The sequence below is a fragment of the Mus musculus genome, chromosome 13, assembly GCF_000001635.26.
Source record: "Mus musculus strain C57BL/6J chromosome 13, GRCm38.p6 C57BL/6J".
In the NCBI taxonomy this organism is placed as follows: Eukaryota; Metazoa; Chordata; class Mammalia; order Rodentia; family Muridae; genus Mus; species Mus musculus.
Genome location: NC_000079.6, coordinates 23,682,405 through 23,701,843, shown reverse-complemented (window position 1 = coordinate 23,701,843; position 19,439 = coordinate 23,682,405). Strand labels below are relative to the sequence as shown.

Below are 19,439 nucleotides of genomic sequence, written 5' to 3'. Positions count from 1 at the left end.
AGCTCAGGCCTGCCTTGAACTTCACCTCCTGAGCAATGGGTTATAGACTTGTAGTTTTTGACCTGTGTCTTTTAGAGTATTTTCACGGCACTGTGGTAACGATATTGACAGTCTTCCTTTGCCATAAGGGCACCGTCATCTGAGCTGTAATCAGTGCTAATTTACAAGCCAAGCTGAGAGCTCACTGTGATTCATTGTCCCTAAATACCCCCCCCCCCTACACAGCAAAACGCCACGGGCTTTCCTCCACTTTGTGTTACAGCTAAGCAATGGTATAATAATTATACCGGCCAAATGATATATTTGCATTTTTGTATGTTCTGTATCACTTCTGATGTTTTCATATAATTTTAGGGGCTCCATTGGAGGAATTAAGACTTAGAGTTCAAATCTCCCATCTTTGCTCACTTCTGGTTAAACAGTAACACAATGGTGTAGGGTAGAAGAAGGGTGACACCTGGTGGCTTACTTCAGTACATCACAGTTGGTTGCGGAGAGGCAAAGTGTAGGGTAAGGGCTGGTGGAAAGGGCCACTCTTGGGCAGAAAAGCACCAGATGTGCTAGGCACGCCCATAATGCGGGAGGCAACTGCACCAGAGTCCAACTCATTCTCAGCTACATAGTGAGCTGGAGACCAGCCTGGGCCGCATGAAACTTTCTTAAAAGAACAAATAACAAAAGTGTGTCTCTGTGTGTAGATGTTTTAAAAGAGAAAATACATGAAATGTATAGAAAACAGAATTCTGTACTAGGTGCTGGAAAGGCTGGTATGCCAAGGCAAGACTGAGTCCTCTGAACTTCGAAAAGTGCAGAGTGTAGAGAAGACAAAGCTCTAGGAGGCTCCTTCAAGAGGTGACTCATGCCTGCTGGGAGGTCCTCACTGGGAGCACTTCCTCTCAAGTGGTGCAGCACAGCTCTAGCGCAGCATCCCCTAGACACGCTTCAAAGAAGAATAGTGCAGGTACAGTGCAACATTTTCTCATAACGGTTACTTTTAAACCAATATCTTTAAAAACAAAACAAACAAACAAACAAAACCCTCTGATTCAATAATGGCTATGAAGCCATTCTGAAAAGCTCTAAGTACGAGAGGTGTATGGGCTGACTGATACCTGAAATTGCAAATCTTCCTCAACATTTTGGAGTATAACTTGTTTATTCTATGTTGACTAATCCCTCCTCTTTTACATACAGCACACCGATGCAGTGTTTCAGTGCTTGGGGTGTCATGAGTTTAGAAAGCAGGGGTGCTCTCATATATGCATTCGTTTACACATTAGGGACATCACCTGGCCATTTTCTGCCCAGCAAAGATTCTGATGGTTCAGGTCTGCTGTTTCTTATTAACTGCCCAAAGTGGAGAAAAAGAAAAATAGTCTTAGGAGGAAAATCTTCTCTACTCCACTCCCCATTTGTCAGAATAAAAATTTGCAGACCCAGTAACATTTTTTGTGCAATGAGTGTTTTCTAAAGTGGAATAGTTTTCTATATTGAGAATCATACCCAACGATTAACACATGCCAAGTAAGCATGTTACCACCCCTCCATCTCTTTGTAAAAATAACATTTTAGGTAGTTTTATTTAAATATTTAATTGATGCAAGGCTGTTCTCAATGTTAATTCCTCCAAAGAGTTCTATGAGGAACACATTTTATCATTGTTAGCTTTTACTTCAGTTATGAAAGTCACAGAGATTATTCAACTGGTTGTTTGAAATTGCTAGTTAGTAGTTAGAAAATGGCTATGCTGGATTTTAAAGATTTATTTATTTTATTTTATTTAAAGATTTATTTATCGTTATAAATAAGTACACTGTTGCTGTCTTCAGACACACCAGAAGAGGGCGTCAGAGCTCATTACGGATGGCTGTGAGCCCCATATCACCAGCTCCTATGCTGGGATTTTAATTCAGCTGATGAACCCTAGAATACTTATCTCCACCCCAAGAAAGCCAATTTTAGAACACTTGCTATTTCTTGGCAAACCTCAAAAGGAATTACCACAGCTACCTGGTAGCAGACCTCTGTTGTCTTCTGCAGTAAGAAGTAAATATGGTTAATTTAATTAATTTAATTTTTTCAAAATTAACCATAGACTTAGAAGTTTATCAGGAATATTTTGAAACTATTTTTTTCTGGATGTGGTCTTTGTAATTCATAGTTTTCTGGGGCCCCTGGTATAAAGTTTTTGTGGTGAACATATGTAACAAAAGACAGGAATTAAAGGTCTTCATTTTGGTCAGCAGGCTTTATTTTAAAAATTGTTACTAGCCATAATATTAATTCTATATTTTACTTTGTCTGTGTGAGTAGTTTGCCTGCATTCATGGGTGCCATTGAGATCAGAAAAGAGCATCAGTCTCCTGAAACTAGAGTTATGCATGTTTGTGAGCTACCATTTAGGCTCTGGGAACCAAATCTTGCCTTCTGGGGGAGTATCAAATGCTCTTAACTTCTGAGCCATCTCCTCTACATCATTGTTAAATTAAAATTTGGAATGCCAAAATCAACATTAAACCCGCATCGAGACTTACTGCTACTTACTCTTCTGCCTTTTTTTAAAAAGGGGGGCGGGGGTCGGATTAGCCTTGTTTTGACATCACTAATCATATCACAAGCTTCACCAGGACCTTGTAGACTTTGTAATGACCTTAATCAAGTATTAGCCCTGTACTGTAATTACCAGCTCTACAAAACACTTCTTCTCTTAAGGTGAGCAAGCCATGCTGTGATTAATAAGGGCTGGAAGGGAAACAAACTTGGAATCACAGCAGGTAGAGGATAACCGATAACCTAACTATTCTTTTGTAGACTTTCTCAGTTTTTATTAAAAAAGAGGATAGACGGAATCATTAGGTCTCTGACTCGAGATAGGGAATATGAAGTTTGCAGTTAGGGTGCTCAATTTGAGATGCCTTTTCAATGTTTATGTCTACCCAAACAAAACTGCCGGGAATAGATTAAACTTTACTGACATGGGACAGTCTTGGCATATTTTACCTCTGTTTTGGACATCTAACCTGAGTCCTCACAAAGAAACCATCAACTAATTTAATACAAGACAGAAATAAAAGCAAACGAGAAATGGGGATGTCTGCTTTGTGGAATGGCCCCAATAAGCCTTTCTTTCATGAGAAAGAATGGGGTCGGGGTGGGGAGGAGGGAATGAAGTTTTTCTGCAGGATTTAAATGTGGTCTTTAAGAGACACCGCATGCAAAGAATAGCTGGGGCTTGCTAGCCAATGAAAACATTCAGATTCCAATGACGCATCCTTTTTTCTCCACCCCCTTCCAAGACCCGGATTCGGAAACCCCGCCTAACGCTCTAGTTTTCAACCAGGTCCGCAGAAGGCCTATTTAAAGGGACGATTGCTGTCTCCCTGCTGTCATAACCATGTCTGGACGTGGTAAGGGTGGTAAAGGCCTTGGGAAAGGCGGCGCTAAGCGCCACCGTAAGGTTCTCCGTGATAACATCCAGGGCATTACCAAGCCCGCCATCCGCCGCCTGGCCCGGCGCGGGGGAGTGAAGCGCATCTCCGGCCTCATCTACGAGGAGACCCGCGGTGTGCTGAAGGTGTTCCTGGAGAACGTGATCCGCGACGCCGTCACCTACACGGAGCACGCCAAGCGCAAGACCGTCACCGCCATGGACGTGGTCTACGCGCTCAAGCGCCAGGGCCGCACTCTCTACGGATTCGGCGGTTAATCGACTAACAAACGATTTCCACTGTCAACAAAAGGCCCTTTTCAGGGCCACCCACAAATTCCTAGGAGTTGTTCACTTACCGAAGCTTTAATCGAGCCTGCTAGGTAGTTTAAGTGTTATTCTGTCCTATACTTATGTGGTGGGTAGTAATTATGCCATGCAGCCGAATATACCCTGTAGGTTTAACTGGGTAATATAACAAGCCCATAATTTTGAACTGTCAGAAGTTAATACTGAACGAACTGTTTTAGAATTATTTGAAGGTTTTCCACTGATCGTGTCACTTCTCAATCCACTTTTGATACCGGTCATTTAAGAGCTTATTCCCTTCTGGAGCCATCTAGAAGCTCAGGAGAGAGCAGGAACCATTGTATCTAAGCAAGGCAAAGGCTGATTACTACAGAAACTGAAGACGCTTAGCTGTTATTAATTGTATACCATTAATAAGGCCTAAGTACACATAATCTATATTAGGGACCACCTAATGGTATGTTTATATACAGTTTAGTTGTGCAGTGGCTTGATAATTTAAATTCTTGTGGGTGTGCCATGTTTGCCATCTGCCACAAGAGGGCGGCGTTATTTCCAGGAAGTTGGAGTCAGAAGCTGTTGTGAGCCAGCTGTTGTGTATTCTGATATACAAACTTCTTTTAAAGCATTAAGTGTTCTTGACTGAACAATCTCTCAAGCCACCTTACTATGATCTTTTGTCATTCCTCATACCAATGCCTAAAATAGTTTAATGTGAATTTAATATTTGTGGCACTCCATAAAACTTGATCACTTTAAAAGATGAGTTATTTTTGTTTTTTGTTTGTTTTGTTTATGTTCTTCAGCCCAGACTTCCCCAGTGCTTTTTTTTGTTATGTTGGGGCATTGAACTCAAACCCTAACATTTTCATAAAGAAGTCCTTAATTTTTAATATGGTTTTTGTCATTCTCCTGAAGCCTACATGCTATTCTCATAAAATACATAAAACATTTCAAAAATAACTGTTAGATCAATAGTATTGAACTATTTTCTAAAAGTAGAACAAAATTAGATCTTTGTTGACACATCGCACAACTGCAAAAACTTTAGGGTTTTGTTGTTGTTGTTGTTGTTGTTGTTGTTCTGTTTTTTTGCTAACTGCTTGCTTTATTTTTTTATCCATCACTGAGGAAATCCTAAAAATACAACTCAAGAAAAATAAATATAACCTCTAGCTTAAGCACTGAATATCTGGGTTCATAGTGGTCCTTTGAAAGCCTGGATGCCAGTTACTGCTGTTTGAAAGAGTAAGTTCAGTATTTTTTCAGAGTGGAAGCTCCTACTGGCGTTATCTCTATCTCCTTTGATATGAGGGTGTTTCTAGAATGAAATACATCCATTGTGTATTTCAATGGTGACTTTTATTCTAGAATAAAAGACATTGTGTGTTTCAATGGTGACCTTTATTCTGGCGTAAAGCCACAAATACACAACCAAATTTGGAAATATTCTACACATAGGGACCCTAGGATTCTACTCTAGGGTTTCAACGACAGGTCGACCTGAAGTAACTGCCCACCTTAACTTTGGTTCAAAGTGTTTGGCCATTTTAAGAAGTATGTAAGTGGCTCTTAAAAGAGCCTTTGGGTTTTTGAAAACTGGCTTTGAAACTCACTTCCTCCCTGCTGCCTTCCTCAGATCGGTCTTCTGCATGACCATTTTTGCCTTCCCAGAATTGGGGTTTGCTGCCCTGGCTTTGGCGGGGCTTTTACGTTGCTGCACGCCCTTGGCCCCTTTGGTCTTCCTTCCGCTCCCAGAAGCTTTTGTGGGCGTAGCCTTTGGCTTCTTGACAGCCTTGGTCTTGCTACTCTTGGGAGATCTCGAGGCCCGGGGCAAGCCCATCTTCTTAGCCTTGGCAGAAGCAGATTTCTTGCCCTTGCCCTTGTCGTTCCCAGAAGCCGCCTTCTTACTGAGCTTGAAGGAGCCTGAGGCGCCAGTGCCCTTGGTCTGCACCAGGACTCCTTTATTCACAAGTCTCTTGAGGGCCAGCTTGATACGGCTGTTGTTCTTCTCCACGTCGTAACCAGCCGCAGCCAGGGCTTTCTTCAGGGCAGCAAGGGACATTCCTGCCCGTTCCTGCGATGTGGAAAGGGCCTCAGGAATCAGCTTGGAAACTGAGAAACCCCGAGGTTTGCGAGCAGGGGCCAGGCCAGGCTTTTTCCCTCGCCTTTTAGATGAAGGTTTCTCCTCCACAGGAGCTGGAACAAGGGTACTTGAGGCCGCAGGAGCCGTTTCCGACATGGTCAAGAGCTGGACAAGAACTACACCAAGTGAAAACTAAAGGAGAGCCAACAGTGATGGGGTAGTGGGGGCGTGCGGGGGGGGGGGGCGCTTATATAGAGCAGGGCGCGCTGTGATTGGTGCATCCCCAGGTGCCTCCCCCGCCCCCGGAGGAGGGGCATTTGTGTTTCTTTTCCCCCCAAAAGTAGAATCTTGCATATCTGCTCACTGCAGAATTGCTCAGGTTATGACACCAGGTGACCCACGGGGACTTAGATTCCACGCGACTTTTTACCCTTTGTTGACAAATGTACCTGCATGCCAGAACTAGTGGGAAAAGTCCTTGATTTTCAATCAAATTCAAAAGGAAGAAGAAAACTTTCTCTTTTCTTTGCTAACTCAAAAGTAACTTTTAGTAGAAAATGTATCCAACATCTTGGGAGGGGTCTTCTACATATGTGGCTTCTATTTAGTGAAGAAAATCAATTATGCAGGCCCTAATTCTCACTGAAATTATTTATATACGTGATGGAAGTAACACAGATGTCTTGACTGTCTCACTGTGGAATTAGACGGTGTTCCTAGAATTATCCCAAAACTCCAAGGTGAGGCCTGCTTGAAGGGAGCATGACCTAATAAACACTCCACAGAGCATGTGAGAGGCTCGCTATTCCCCCGCCTGAATCTCAAGAGAAGGGCTTCGGATGCGGTTATAAACATCTTACCCATGGCACCTACGTGGTCAAATCAGCCAGTCTCAGGGCTATTGTCGAAGAAGTTTGCTACTCCTTTCCAACTGAACACCATCCATAGCCCACTTCCTATGTCTTATCTCCCTCTAGAGGAGCAGACACGGTGCCGAACCCTTAATTATAACATTAGAAAGCTGGAATCACAGTTTCCAATCTCTTAACATAGCTAGTCTAGTAGATGTCTCTGCAGATGTGTTAGAGAAATGTTCTTTCCGGGGCTTTATCCATGGAACATGTCTGGAAATAAATGTGCTCACCGCTGGGCATGGTGGCAACTTGCTGGTAATTCCCTCCTTAGGGAGGGAGGATTGCTGTGAGTTTTGAGGTCACCTTGGGCTAGGAAATGATAACATGTCAAAAGAAGAAGAGAAAAAAAAAAAAAAAAAGAGGGAACATGATACTCAAGTAGAAGGGAGGCATAAAAGCCAGTCCATTATGGGGAATGCTAAGACAGGGTGTAGTGTGATTATGTCGCCGAACATATGGCTCAATGCAGTAACCACACAGCCGAAGTTCTTTCTGGAGATTCCTACACTTGTGAGGCAGGGATCTCAATTTATGCTACAGAGAAGTTCAAGCAATATGAAGAAAAGTTGTTTATTAAGGAGAAAAATGAGAGTGGGTAGGTGCCTGTGTCTCAGTAAAAGGTTTGTGCTTCTGTCTTAACATTTAATTGGCTAGACCTGGTGCGCCAAACTGTAACCCTAGCTACTTGATCGATGATCCAAGCTCAAACCAAGCCTGGACGGTAGAGTAAGTAAACTTCATAAGATACTGTCTCCAAATAAAAATGGTGCAGAAAACACTGGTCCTGAGTCTTGGTAGTAAAGTGCCTGTCTAGCATGAGTTGAGTCTACGTTCAAATCTAGCACTGCAGGTGTGTGTGTGTGTGTGTGTGTGTGTGTGTGTGTGTGTGATGAGTTTTGAACTTGCACTTGAACTTCAACCATGTTTCATGTTTAAATTTTAATAAAGCAGGTCAATAATTAATTACATTTTATGAGAGGTTACTTCTTTCTCTTCAAGAATTTCCTTTGGGGAATGAACTCCCAGGGTTGTTTATGAGAGACATACTGTTTAGGGGTGAGAGGGGAGGGCTGGCATTTGTGCTCAAAGTCACGTGTTTGTCCTTAAGCAGCTTGTAAGTTGCCTTGCTACTCTTGTTTGAGACGTTTCTACTGACCCTTGACTTTCAATCCGTCAAAACCATGAACTAGACCTTGGAGTTGAGACTGAGGTGAAGGTTTCAGGCTCATGTCTCCTGAACTTCCTGCCTTAATGTCCTTTACTGCCGGAGCTCAGGGTCTTAGTCCATGGAAATCCCACTAGGACTGTTGTGACAGCCTTTAAATATTTGTGCAAGTACATGAGCTGATTATTCTCTGGCCCAAGAACCATCAGAAGATCAAGAATATTAACTATTCTGTTATTGTAATTTTTACCTAGGCTTTAAGTATCTTGCAGAAATATTAACAACACTGCTGATGAAGACAGAATGTATAAGGTTGGGGCTCTCTTGCAGGAACCTCAGAATTTCAAAGGGAGTTTCAAAGGAGACAATGTGGAGGAAAGTCTATATTTGAAGTATTTCTGAAATAAAAACTGAAGGCTGAGAAATCAAATTTCTGGTTGCAAGATGACAAAAAAAAATCTGTTTCTGTTTCTCTTGGGCATGCACAGGCACATGCATGCGCATACGCTGTTGCAAACACACACACACTTCAGAAAACAAGGTATCTTAATAAAATATCTGGATTCATATGTGTTATTCTAGTCTGTTTCATTTGAAAAAAAAAACAAAACAAAAAACAAACAACAACAAAACCCCTAACAGTTGAGAGTCCCAGACTGATTTCCTCCTGGCATTGTATGTGATCTTCCCCAGGAAAATAGCACCCTATGCACTTGACATCCGTTTGGTTTCTCTGACCCTTGTTCACACACAAAATTTCTAGGTCATTAACTATCAGTGGCATCTAAGCATCAGGGAGATCTTTACAGATTCGCAGAATATATTCTTCTATTGCTTTAAAAGTAACATGGAATGCATTTAGTGAAGATTTAGGTGCTATAATTTAAAATCCAGAAAACAAAAAAGCTTGGATTCATATTTTGTCCCAGGCAGCTGAAAATAAGCATTAAGAAAAAAAATTACATGCACAAAGCTGTCCAGGTTTGTCTTTTGTTTCCCAGTATAGTCAAGGCTACCCTTCAGCTCCCAGTCTTCTTGCCCAAGGCTCCTCAGTCAGTCATGGAGTTACAAGTCACCACATTGCCTCCTCTCTCTCTCTCTCTCTCTCTCTCTCTCTCTCTCTCTCTCTCTCTCTCCTTTTCTCTTTGAACAACAGTCCTAGGGACTGAGAATAGGCCTTCCACACACACACACACATGTGCTGTAGCTCCATCCTGCACATTCCACTTCAATTGCTCCATCTAATGTTTTCCCTTCAAGTCAAAAAAAGAAAAAAAAAAGTGAAAATTTATAAAGATTTGTGATTTGTACTTTCTAATATTCCACAAAAAAATAGAGGCTCAAAATAACTAAAAACACAAACAATCACATAGGTATGAATACATAAATCATGATTTCTAAGCATGAGCCTAGTTACTTAAAATTATTCTTATGACGTGATATAACATGACGCATTTTTTTTGCTTTACATGACATTTATTATATATACATCATATATATCCATACATGACAAACACTTAAAAGCATTCTTTTGCTAGGAGCATCTTAATTTTGCAGCAAGTATTCTCATTTTCTACGTCTGTGTGTCTTTCTTATCACAAATTTCTACAGTGAACATTTTTATAGAATTTAAAATGGTGCTTCTCAGTTGTTCCTTGAGTTCTGAAACTATGGTGGTTAATCTGCTAGTATCACCCATTTGCACTGTCTTGAGGTTACAGCATCCAGCACTGTTGAGTGGTACAAACGATGTCAGGTCTGCTCCTCCTGTAGAGAGGGAGAGAGAGAGAGAAAGGTTGACTCACTCAGCTATCCTGCAGGTACCTTCTGTTCTACCTAAGACAGAACAATGACAACTAGCATATGGAGGTTTTTCTTAGAGATCGCTTGTGTTCTGAGAAGCCTATAAATACTACGCAATGGCTTAGTCATCATAACCACATTATGCCATAACTACCACTACTCCCCTCCTGATTATAGAAAATGAAATTCAGCAACAGAGAGATTGATTTACCCAGGTATCAATAGATGCTGGGCCTATGCAGTAAAAACCAACCCTCTGAACCCCTTGAGCCTGGTTGGGGTAAAGAATTAATGGGCAGGCTCCGTCTAATTAGTCTTCCCTGGAAGTTCCCTTTGATGGAAGCCTAGGACTCTGCCAGGTGAAAACAGAGAGCACAGGTTGTTCCTAACCAAAGCACTGGCCCTGCCCAGGAGCGGGGATGGTACAGGTCGAGCACCGGCTTCCCCAGCAGCCCCATGGAGCTGCCTGCACAGGACCACAAGTGTTCTTGTATGAGAACAGTTTGAGAAAGTAGTGTTTGCTATTCCCACATTAGGCAGGCATTAAGTTTCCAAAAACCTCCATCCTCTCAAATACTCATTCCGTCAGGCAGCTGCTAGAAAGGTCACTTCTATCTTTCTTTACAATAAATAGAAACTATTTAATGAAAAAGTGCCCCCCCCCACAATGCTTAGTCAAATGAGGGGGTGTCATAATTTTTTTCCCTGATTGTTCTTGATAAGTAAACAAAAGTATATCTTGAATTATGCTTTCTACATGATCAAGGCCAGTACAAGAAATGTATGCAGGGTTTGCATGATAGATAATTCCCTCTAATAGCTGTGGGCTGGCATATCAGCGTGGCAGGGAGTGGGCCGGAAGTGAAGCCCATCGAAGGTGATTGTGACTCTCACTTGACCCCTGGAATACTCAAGCTGTCGCTTCATTTTAGGAAGACTTCCTTTCATCATGCATTTTGCAGACACTTACAAAAAAAGGAGTCAGAGCAGTTCTTCAGTAGTTTCTGACAAGCTTCTGTCAGGAAACGGCAGATCTCTAAAGGAAGGCACCTTTGGATTTTGTAACCTACATCTGCACAGCATGGGAAGTGTAGAATTTACCTTTACAATTTATTTTCAAACTGGATCCATTCAATTGTCATGTATGTGTGCCTACTGTGTGGCAGACTGAGGGATCTGCCCTGGGGATGCTCGGGTAACTAAACCAAAGGATAACTGAGGTTACAGACAGGTAACCCCAAGTCCACACTGCACACTGCTGTCCAGAGCAGTGGGAAGAGGTGGATTAGACGCTGCCCAGGAAGGAAGTGGCTGTGCAGATGCTGGGAAGAGTTTGCCACGCAGAAAGAAATGGGGAAAATTCAAGAGATCCAGCAGCTAAGGAAGACAAGAAACAAGCAGGGGCTAGGAGTGTGCCTGGGATACACAACATGGCAGAGCAGAGCACAGAGCGGAGCACAGAGGCTGTAAAGAACCAGCCCACCAAGCCACATGTGTCTCGAGGGATTGTAGAGGGTCCTAAAGGAAAAACAAGCATGTGTTTAGGCCACTCCAGAAACACCCACAATGCCAGTGTGTGCTGAGGCCCATTGATTTTTCACCTAACATTTATCTGATTAACGTTCCTCTTTATATTTACAATTGACTGAGCCAAAAGACCAGCCTTTGATTCTTGAGAGTCTAGAACCATCAGCACTATCTTTATGCACGACCCCTAAAAAGTGCATTTCTAATGCACACTTGCAAGTGGTAGTGTTTTGGGTTTTTTATTTGTTTTTCTATCCAATATTTTGGAACCTGAATCATCTATGTAGAATTCCTAAATAATTTTATAATATATGTTACACATGTTAAGAATTTTATATTTATCTCAGTATATTAAAATCCAAAAGTATGTATAAAACCCAGAGCCTGGTGTCCATAACTTCAATTGTTTAAGGAAAATCTAACAATAGAAATGCATATTTGTTGAAAATTTAAATGACGAACTTTTCTAAGTTTGGCCAATGAGAGTAGAGAAAATGTGAGAAAAATTATACCTAAGAAAATAGAGAGGAGGAAGAAAAAGCAAAGCGAGAATAAAGATCTATTATTATTATCATTATTATTATTTTTTAATTTCTTGTTACTGTGACAAAGCAGCCAAAGGAAGGAGGGAGGGCTGACTGTGACTCCAGGTCCTGTCCATCATGACAGGCTGGGCTGTGAGACCACAGGCCGCACTACATCCCCTGTCAGGAAGCAGAGATCACCCTCTCATCATCAGCTCATGCGATGGCATGGCCTCCATTCAGGGGTAAATCTTTGCAGACATGGCCTCACAGACACACTGTTAGGTTCCCATGTGAGTCTAAATTTCATCAGATTGTTCATCTGTTTTAATTTGTTGCTCTTGGGTCCAGATATTTTAGTGTTGGGGAATAGGATACAGCTGAAGAAGCCAAGATTGCAGGTCAAGAATGTACTGAGTTGCCTCCTCTTGACACGTTTGTCTTATCAGAACTAGACAGGTGTTGTCATTTAAAACTCTTCATCGATTACAAGCCAGCAGCTGAGAGATCCAGGAGCAGGCCATGAACTCTACATACTCTACAATTTGCACATTACAATTTAGGGCTACATAATCCTCTAAGAGAATAAAATACTCCACTTTTTTTTAAATTTTATTTTGTGATTTATTTATTATTTTTATTATAGTATTTAAATTTTATTGTATTATATCATTATATTGTTATATATAATTTATTATATTAATTATATTTTATAATTTAATTTTAGTTTTGCCGGCATGGATTATTTGCAAGACTGGTGCCTGTGGAGACTAGAAAGGCACATCATATACACTGGACTACAGTTGGTTGTGTGCTGACATGTGAGTACTGGAATTTGAACCCAGGTCCTCTACAAAAGCAGGCACTTGACCACTGAGCCTCACACCCCCACCCCCCAGCTACTTCTTTTTTTTTCCACTCAGAACTAAGGTGTCTTAAGAAGACTCACTTCCTTTTTCCTATTTATAACCAACCACAGTACCTAAATGCTTGCAAGATGATTTTTTAGCACCTAAGTAACTGGGTTTACCCTGTCTTGAAGAAAAGATGAAAAGCAATTATATTCTTGGCTCATTGTCTGTGAGCTTAGCCACCCAGGGCGCAGGGGGTGAATGCATTTTCTCTCAACCTGACATTTTATCTATAATTTGTAAAGTTCTATCTCTCAATGTGATAGATGAACTATTCCCAAAATTTTGATATTAAGCTGAAAGCCCTTTTAATGTAAGAATGAAAATGTATAAACATTGCCAGACAATAGCAGCAGACAGTATATGGATGGATTAAAGACCTTAACCTTGTCCTTGGCAAGATGGCTTGAGAGACTAAAGGTGCTTGCTACCAAGCCTAAAGACCTGAGCTCAAGCCCTGGGAGTCACAGGTAGAAGGAGGAAGTAGACTTAAAAAATAAAATAAAATAAAATGTAACTTTTAAAGAAAAAAAACCATATTTTTTACCTTTCTCTGACAACTTTCCCTTTTACCTATCTTAATTTGAAATTCTAAGTTCAAAATATTAGAATTGGCAATAGGCTTTTTACATGAAAACAAAACAAAACAAAAAACAAAACAAAAACAGTGGTCTTTAGTATCTTCTCTACTGCCACTTAGTGACAATTTTCACCATACCCCAAAGAAGATACTTTGCAATGCTACACTAATCAGTTGTATTATTTCCAGAAGGCCAGTACTAGTACCATTATCCTCAAGGGACAGGTGATGCTACTGAGGCACAGAAACTGTGATTGGCCTTAACTTCAACCTCAAAGGCTTCACCTTCTCCTTGCAGAACAATGGTTTGCAGCAGTGAACCAGTTCTCAGGTCAGGGTTCTCCATTTCATGTTTCCTTCACCTCTCAACCCATCCTTCTGATTATTGTACTGTGCAAGGTCAGAACAGTGCCATTTGCCAATACCTCAAGGACATTGAGTTAATTATTAGCACACATTTTCTCCTATGCTGACTACAGACACACAACACCACCACCACCACCTCGGGCAATTTTTACACAAGTTCTGAAAAGTAAACTCCGGTCTTCATATAGCTCAGTGAGTTATCTCCTCAGTACTCTTTTCAAAACAATTTTTAAAGAATCAATTACGCCGGTCGGTTGTGGCGCACACCTTTAATCCCAGCACTTGGGAGGCAGACACAGGCGGATTTCTGAGTTTGAGGATAACCTGGTCTACAAAGTGAGTTCCAGGACAGCCCAGGCTACACAGAGAAACCCTGTCTCAAAACAAACAAACAAACAAACAGAAAAGAATTGATTACAAGTAGACAGTCCCTGGGAACTCAAACAGTGATTATTTTAGAATCCTAACCTTTCTTTGTAGTGTAAAGGAAAATTGGTTGTTACCAAGAGATAAATGAGAAAAACCTCACAATGGGTTTTTGGTGTAAAACTCATCCTGTAAAAATTTATTGTCATGAACTTTAAGATTGGTAACCAACTGATCACTACATTAAGATATGAGGACAAATCCCAGCTACATAAAAAGAAAACAGAGACAGTCTGGTACACACCCCTGAGTATTATGTGCTAAAGTGAATTACTATATTACTTAACAATGCCAACTCCCTTAAAACATAGACTAAGCATAATCATTATCCTGTATAATTGTGTTTTCTTCTGTCGCTAGGGAACTTGATAGCAATTAAAGCCACACCTTTAAACACAGCAAGCAATTGTGTTCCGGTATATATACATTAACAAGCACCAGTCCCAAACCTGCCTGGTTCTCTAAGGCCATGGCATTTCTCCAGTAACTTTCAATCCTACAAATCTAAGTGGGAAAGGAAAGGATGATCTCACCATGTTAAATGGAAAGATCCGTGTTTTCTATTTTGCTAAGCGCTATTTGTTATAACCTGTGTAACAATAGGGTATTTGCACAGAGCAAACATTCCAATGTCTTATGTTTTGTAACCTCTAAGTTAGAAATTGCATAGTATCTAATGAGAAGACACTAATTCACTCCACTTACGATTCATCTAAGTTCTTAAAGTAATTATTTGCCAGTGAATTCAGTTTTTAACCTGACATGTTGAGTCCTTACCACTTGTTATTTAAGTTTTAATTCCATTTTTAAAATTACTTTGTGATTTGACTTAGTTCAATGTATGTTATTTATATTAAAAAGTGATTTTATTCAAGTAAATAAATTTAGTGGAAAAAGTTTGTAAACTTAATGTAGTTTTTTTATACAACAAATCGTAGCTTCTGTAAACTACATTATTATGCTAACACTTTTATATTATAATAAAAGATCCATCTTAACACAATTAAGCCAAAAGTCAAATTATTAAGTAAACAAAAAATGTACAAATGCAATTATGACTAGAACTAGGTAAACTTGAATCCAACCTTAAAAGAGGCCACACCTTAATGTAATGCCTAAGAATGTGAAATAATTTATAGTAATTGATGGTTTTCAATTAATTAAAGTTGATACATTTTTTTAGACCCTTTATAAAAACCAATTTACACTTAAATCACATAACTTATTCATTTCCTGCTGGGATAGACAATGTCCTCAAATTTATATTCATAAAATAGGAAATATTCACAGCAATTATGCAAGTGAGAGGAGCTAACTGGGACAACAGAAAAGACTGAAGGTCAATGAACAAAGACATAGGTATCTATTGAAGTATTATGACTAATGAGACAAAAGTATTGATTTTAAGTCAGACGTCGTGTCAGGAGAGCACTATTCAGAACAGGACTGATCCTCTTGTTCTTCAAATTTGGTAGACATTCTACTGTTATGCCATATCCCTTATAATAAACTAACTCATTAAGATTTAAGTAATACTGTTAATACTGTTTTATACATAGCAGAAGCAAACATTCTGCCTCAGCAGGCAAGTTTATGCTTTTTCTCACTCCTCTCTGGAACCTTGCAATAAAAAGAACATAGCCAATAACACTGCATGTGACAATCTGGCATGGAATTACCAAATCGTGACTTTTAGAATGTCGAGACAAGATACTGCTGTTTCACTGATTTCTTCTTGCTCTTTCTCTCGCTCGCTCTTTCTCTCTCTCTCTTCTCTCTCTCTCTCTTTCTCTCTCTCTCTCTCTCTCTCTCTCTCTCACACACACACACACACACACACACACACACACACACACACAGAGCAGAAGGGGGGGACCAAGAGACAGAGACATAGAATTTGGAAGGAGATTAAAAAAGGACAGGCCAAACAAAGAAACAACATGAATCTCACCAAAGGCAGAAGTGAAAAAATCACCAATGATTTGCTGGTCAAATGAAAAGTATCAATCTACTTCAACCCTGGAGCCTTTTATACACTTCTGAGCCTGATTTGTGGATTTTGGCAACAATTCAACCAAATGCGAACCAGAAAAAGGAGAGTTGTGCAAGAACAAAGCTGCAGCACTAAGGAGACATAAGGCGGCAGAAGGCTGAAAAGGTTCCCCACACTGCTAGCTCATAATGTAATCCTAAACCATATCTAGGCACAGCTTCTAGAAATAAATGATGTAGATGATAGCATGCTGTTAACTTCTGTGGGGAAGAGAGCAAGTGTACTGTTTCTTCGAACAGGCAAGACAAAGGCTTAGATAAGTGGGGCCGGAAGAAGCGAGCCAGTATTTATGGCCAAGTTTGTTCAGGGGGCAACTAGGGTGATGGAAATATTCGCCTTTCATTTGGACAAGCAGAGGACTAAACTCCGCTAATGACTCTGAAGTCCTTATATTTTGAATTGTTAAGTCAACAGACACAGCAACGGCGTTCGTTTTGGGATTTCTTGCATTAAGTCCTTCCAGTTCAGCCTCTCCCCACTGCTTGCTTCGGATCTTCTCATTTCTCTAAACTTTCACGTCACTTGGACTATGAAAATTTAGTATGGCCAAAGTACGGTAAAGTGATACATTTGCATTTGCATTTGAACAATTCAGTTCCGTCTTTTACCAGAACTTCAATGCCGTAAGTTTGACAATTCCAGGTCATATTTTAGAATACTCTACCAAGATACTGGTCTAAGATTTCATGCTAGATAGCTCGGTAATCTGATATTAAATCTACAAATGAAAAGCCTGTCCTTTGTTACAGACCCCTCATGTTTAACATCAGTCTTGGAGCCACTTCTTTCCAAAGTAAAACCTACAACTTATAAAAGACAAACTTCCTAATGGCAACAATTATCCTCTTCAAAGTCTGTCACTCCTGTCCTACAACTTTGTTCTGATGGACTCAAGTCCGCCTCACCGGAAGTGACGTTTGCAAGGCTTTTTTTTTTTCTCCCAACAAAATGGTTGTAGCTAAATGTAACCAAGACTGAAATTAAGCTAAAAGTATCCCACTGCCTTTAAGATTTATAAGCACCTGTCATCTGCTTCTGGGTAAAACTGAACGCACTGTTCTACCACAGCTCTCTCTTTGAGAAAGTGGGTGGCTCTGAAAAGAGCCTTTGGAATTCGCTACGGAGGCTTACTTGGCAGGATCACTTGGAGCTGGTGTACTTGGTGACGGCCTTGGTGCCCTCCGACACCGCGTGCTTGGCCAGCTCCCCGGGCAGCAGCAGGCGCACGGCCGTCTGGATCTCCCGGGACGTGATGGTCGAGCGCTTGTTGTAATGCGCCAGGCGGGACGCCTCGCCCGCGATGCGCTCGAAGATGTCGTTCACGAACGAGTTCATGATGCCCATGGCCTTGGAGGAGATGCCGGTGTCGGGGTGCACTTGCTTCAGCACCTTGTACACGTACACCGAGTAGCTCTCCTTGCGGCTGCGCTTGCGCTTCTTGCCGTCCTTCTTCTGGGCCTTGGTCACGGCCTTCTTGGAGCCCTTCTTCGGGGCGGGAGCGGACTTCGCAGGCTCAGGCATCTTCGGATTTCCAAACACAGGAACCTCAGTGTGGGCTGGGAACGGACTTCTCCTACTTATAGGGCGTTTATGCTAATGAAGGATTTCGAACCAGTCTCAGCTAATTGGAAGAAGAAAAAGTAGTGGGTTCATGGGTGGGATTATGCAAATGAAGTTTCCAGAAGCAGATTTTCTATTGGCTATATCAATGAGCTCACTTGTAACCAATCAAGTAGTAGCGTTTACTACCCAGGAACCTACTATAAAAGCTGCCGCGTCTGTACAGTCTTGGTAACTTGTTTTTACTGTTCTGTTACTTACACAGCACTATTACTATGTCTGGACGTGGTAAGCAGGGCGGCAAGGCTCGCGCCAAGGCCAAGACCCGCTCCTCCCGGGCCGGCCTGCAGTTCCCCGTGGGCCGCGTGCACCGGCTGCTCCGCAAGGGTAACTACTCGGAGCGCGTGGGCGCCGGCGCCCCGGTCTACCTGGCGGCCGTGCTGGAGTACCTGACGGCCGAGATCCTGGAGCTGGCGGGCAACGCGGCCCGCGACAACAAGAAGACGCGCATCATCCCGCGCCACCTGCAGCTGGCCATCCGCAACGACGAGGAGCTCAACAAGCTGCTGGGCCGCGTGACCATCGCGCAGGGCGGCGTCCTGCCCAACATCCAGGCCGTGCTGCTGCCCAAGAAGACCGAGAGCCACCACAAGGCCAAGGGGAAATAAGCAACAGAATCTGCGGAAACTTCAAACCCAAAGGCTCTTTTCAGAGCCCCCACTTTTTCAAAAGAAGAGTTGAACAGGATACTCTATTGATAATTTCTACCCTAATCTGGTGGGCTCTAGATAGTAACGACTGGTCTTGATTGTTAACAGTTTTAATTACTTGGGAGTATTTTTGTAGAGTAAACTTTATTAAGATTGGTAGTACCCCCTAGAATTTGATAGATTGGGCAGCTTAAAGTCAAAGGTCTCAGAACTTCTGGTCTAAGCCGAATACTAATGTTTGTCAATGTAAGCCAGCTGAAGGTTGTATGTTTTTAGTACTATAAGCCTACCACCTACTCCGTTATGTCCGACCATGAGTCTGTGTTTGTCCTCATCTGCTGCAGGAGTTTCTCTGATGATGGCAGCTCATTCTAACTCACATGCAGGTAGTCATGGAGTTCTTATGAATTACCAACGTTATCCATTTTTACAAAAATTTTACATTTTAAAGCAAGCTCCTTGGTTGTTCCCAGATTTCGAATCTGTTCTTGGCTGGCTTGGCTGGCCGGCTGGCTGGCTGGCTTGCTTTTAGAGACAGGGTTTCTCTGTATAGCCCTGGCTGTCCTTGAACTTAGATATTTGCCTGCCTCTGTTTATGGAGGGCTGAGAATAAAGGCAATGCACAACCATGCCCATTGGTGTGTGTGTGTGTGTGTTAACCAGAAATTAGTGCTTGCAGTCTTACTGATACTGGAGAACCCAGGCAGCTTCTTCCTCCTTCCCCAGCAGTTATTCTAAAAGAAAAATGATCGGATGCCCAGAAACTGTGAAGATAAAGGGCTGAGGAAAAAATCACATTGACTCCCCCTAGGAGAAAAAAAAAAAAAAAGTTCTATGATCATACCACCTAAATGTGACTGATTGTAGAAGATAAGCAGTGTCAGGCCTAGTTGACACTCCGATGGGAGGCCACGTAGGAATATTGGGTGCTGTGGGCTTAGAAAAAATAAAATGAAAATGAAAAAGGAGTTTTCTGAGTTGTTTGGGTTTGGGAGAAACGGATCTCATGAGACCCAAGCTGCCTGGGTACTTACTACATAACTAAGACTGGCCTTGGACTCCTGAGGTTTCTGCCACC

At 41.6% G+C, this 19,439-nt stretch overlaps 4 protein-coding genes across 5 annotated transcripts; 2 read left to right on the top strand and 2 right to left on the bottom strand.

The window, feature by feature from the left end:
• Positions 1-3,385: 3,385 nt before the first annotated feature.
• Positions 3,386-3,760, top strand: H4c3 (H4 clustered histone 3). The gene has a single exon (NM_178208.2). It carries the CDS (start codon positions 3,395-3,397, stop codon positions 3,704-3,706), a length of 312 nt encoding a protein of 103 aa, NP_835515.1. The 5' UTR covers positions 3,386-3,394; the 3' UTR covers positions 3,707-3,760.
• A 1,538-nt stretch (positions 3,761-5,298) lies between these two features.
• Positions 5,299-6,033, bottom strand: H1f6 (H1.6 linker histone, cluster member). The gene has a single exon (NM_010377.3). The coding sequence runs from the start codon at positions 5,976-5,978 to the stop codon at positions 5,349-5,351; it is 630 nt and encodes a 209-aa protein (NP_034507.2). The 5' UTR covers positions 5,979-6,033; the 3' UTR covers positions 5,299-5,348.
• Positions 6,034-9,363: 3,330 nt separating this feature from the next.
• Positions 9,364-17,645, bottom strand: H2bc4 (H2B clustered histone 4). 2 transcript variants are annotated; one of them, NM_023422.3, is made up of 2 exons: positions 17,223-17,645; positions 9,364-9,668 (listed from the first exon to the last, which is right to left on the bottom strand). In NM_023422.3, the coding sequence occupies exon 1, from the start codon at positions 17,610-17,612 to the stop codon at positions 17,232-17,234; it is 381 nt and encodes a 126-aa protein (NP_075911.2). In that variant the 5' UTR covers positions 17,613-17,645; the 3' UTR covers positions 9,364-9,668; positions 17,223-17,231. The 2 variants fall into 2 exon arrangements, with proteins under 2 accessions (NP_075911.2, NP_001277309.1); NM_001290380.1 differs by lacking the exon at positions 9,364-9,668 and having other exon boundaries at positions 17,177-17,645.
• Positions 17,646-17,884: 239 nt separating this feature from the next.
• Positions 17,885-18,371, top strand: H2ac6 (H2A clustered histone 6). The gene has a single exon (NM_178189.5). The coding sequence runs from the start codon at positions 17,927-17,929 to the stop codon at positions 18,317-18,319; it is 393 nt and encodes a 130-aa protein (NP_835496.1). The 5' UTR covers positions 17,885-17,926; the 3' UTR covers positions 18,320-18,371.
• The last annotated feature ends 1,068 nt before the right edge of the window (positions 18,372-19,439 follow it).